The 2298-nt window shown below is 33.4% G+C and overlaps 1 protein-coding gene across 1 annotated transcript; it reads right to left on the bottom strand.

Annotated features, from left to right (window-relative positions):
* Positions 1–875: 875 nt before the first annotated feature.
* LOC128858488 (uncharacterized) lies at positions 876–1422 on the bottom strand. Its single transcript, XM_054094825.1, has one exon. The coding sequence runs from the start codon at positions 1349–1351 to the stop codon at positions 1004–1006; it is 348 nt and encodes a 115-aa protein (XP_053950800.1). The 5' UTR covers positions 1352–1422; the 3' UTR covers positions 876–1003.
* Between the last annotated feature and the right edge of the window lie 876 nt (positions 1423–2298).

Below are 2298 nucleotides of genomic sequence, written 5' to 3'. Positions count from 1 at the left end.
AATAGAAATATGTAGTGCTGAAAATAATATCGAAGTAGATTTTCAGATTGTCAGTTAAGATGTCATTTAGTCTGTAAGTAGTAGCTTTTCGATACCTTTTAGTTTGTAAAACCTGAAAATATCTACACAACAAGTAGGACGATTTTGAAGAGTGATCGACAGTTAATAAACCATGTTTATGTTAAACTGCTTCAAGCGTTGGTCGATCCAATTAATATGAGCGCTCTATTTGTTGCTATTTTTTGTATCAATAACATAAGTGATAGTCATTTTAAGCACAAAAAATTAATCGCTATTAAATAACATGGCAGTAGAATAATCTGCACTACCGGTACACTTAGATGCAAAAAGATTTAAGAAACTTATCTATTTTGAAAACTTTTACAAACTAGAAGTTTCGTTTTCATTAACCTGGGGCAATATCCCTCTAAGTAGTTCCTCCGTAGATACGCACTTGGGTATGTATGCACATACATACCGCGTAAAATGCGGTCAGGCACAAAAACTGGAACAACCAGACCATTAGAATGGAAGCAAAGCAAAAATGGAAAATATGTATAAACACTTAAAATACGCCCCTTAATGCTAACCTGATGGAATGCATCACAAACAGCAGACAGGCTATTAAATTGAATTTTTAAAATATACTTATATTAAAAATAAGAAAACAAGAAATGTCCATCAACTAAACCTAATATACTTCAATCATTTTTGAGACGCAAAAATTGAAGCTTTACTGCTTATACTACACAAAACCTGTTTATTGCGAAGTTGCCTGCATTTGCCAAAATGTTCCAGATAATTTACGACTATAATCAAAATACTTCAGGTATTAAGGTGGCCTGAACTTTTAAATGAAAATAAAACTATATATGTCAAGTAATAATCGATTTTTCTTTATTACTATAACTTTGTTAGTACATTTTCATGTACATAGTTAGATCAAATATTTCAACCACATCGTATAACTTTGATTTCCGTTAGGAAACTTCAAGTCAACTTTCTAGCCCCGATAACCATGACCATACCCGCCAAATCCTCCAAATCCACCGCGTCCACCGTATCCACCAAATCCACCCGGTCCACCGTATCCACCGTATCCACCGTATCCACCAAAGCCACCATAACCACCATAGCCACCATAACCACCATAGCCACCATAACCTCGTCCGCCGTAATGGCGTGCTTCCCTTGGTGATTCGTTGCCATGTTCTTTGCCAGCATCGACGCTCAACAGAGCTGCTGCCTGCTCAGCCTCAATATTATTTTCAACCTCAACCACTGGTACTGCGTGTGCAAAATTAAGGCACACAATAAAGGCGACAAGCAAAAGCAAGATTACACTGCGCATTTTGATTTCGGAAGTATTCTGTCTAGTAACAGTACAAGTTTAAATTGGTTTTATTAGCGGTGACGACTGAATATGAAGTGTGCATTACAATCGCATTGCGAGGATCTTTTATACTTAAAATATTTTGATCAAACGGTTGGGAAATACCGAACTTTCACATCGGTGCAGTGATGAAAGAAATATTTTATTTTATTACACACTCGTATATAATATTTGTTTACAATGATTTGCAATTATAGGCGGCTATAAAGAACAAGTCATTTGAGAACATTTGGTTACTTAAACGTGAACAAAGTGCTATAATTGAAATTTTTCAACAAAAAAACTTGACAAATTAATAGTCAAAAGAGTTCCAGACCACAAATACATTAATCATAGCGTGCAATGAACTTGTCAGGTTTTGGTTTTGGGGATTAGTAGTCGGCACGTGGATAGAGATCAAATGGGTTTTCTTCAATTATTATATTTATATGTTTTTAATTTAGAAAGTTGATTTAATTGGAATTTCTCATACGGAAAGTAAATGCTACAAAAACGCTCAAAAATTCATGTATGCAACTAAATATGTGCATGCAGCACACGATAAACACAACACATCAACAAATTCACCAGTTTTGACTATTTTTATTTTCTTTATTTTAATGTTCACTATTTTTTTTATTTTATAAAAGTACTAGCAAACCCGGCCCCCTTCGCTGGGCACACTAAAATAGAATAGATATGGTTTAGAACAGAAAATATATGATTTTCATATTATTTATTTCTTTATTCTTTATTCAAGCGCTTTGGCATAAACAATATTTTTTGTTTTTCTATTTGTTTTTGAGTAAATATAAAATATAAATTGAAAATCAGGAAAAAAGAAGATTGTTTTTAAATTTCAAATCAACGCATATGAATAAACAATCGTATTTTTTCCTGATCATCCATGAATTTTTCGTTTCAAT

The sequence above is a fragment of the Anastrepha ludens genome, chromosome 2 (genome assembly GCF_028408465.1).
Source record: "Anastrepha ludens isolate Willacy chromosome 2, idAnaLude1.1, whole genome shotgun sequence".
Taxonomy (NCBI): domain Eukaryota; kingdom Metazoa; phylum Arthropoda; class Insecta; order Diptera; family Tephritidae; genus Anastrepha; species Anastrepha ludens.
Note: the sequence above shows the minus strand (reverse complement) of the source record. Positions and strands in the feature narration are given on the sequence as shown.

Excerpts from the sequence above, each read along its gene's own strand:
- LOC128858488 (XM_054094825.1), bottom strand. The coding sequence starts at position 1,351 with ATGCGCAGTGTAATCTTGCTTTTGCTTGTCGCCTTTATTGTGTGCCTT.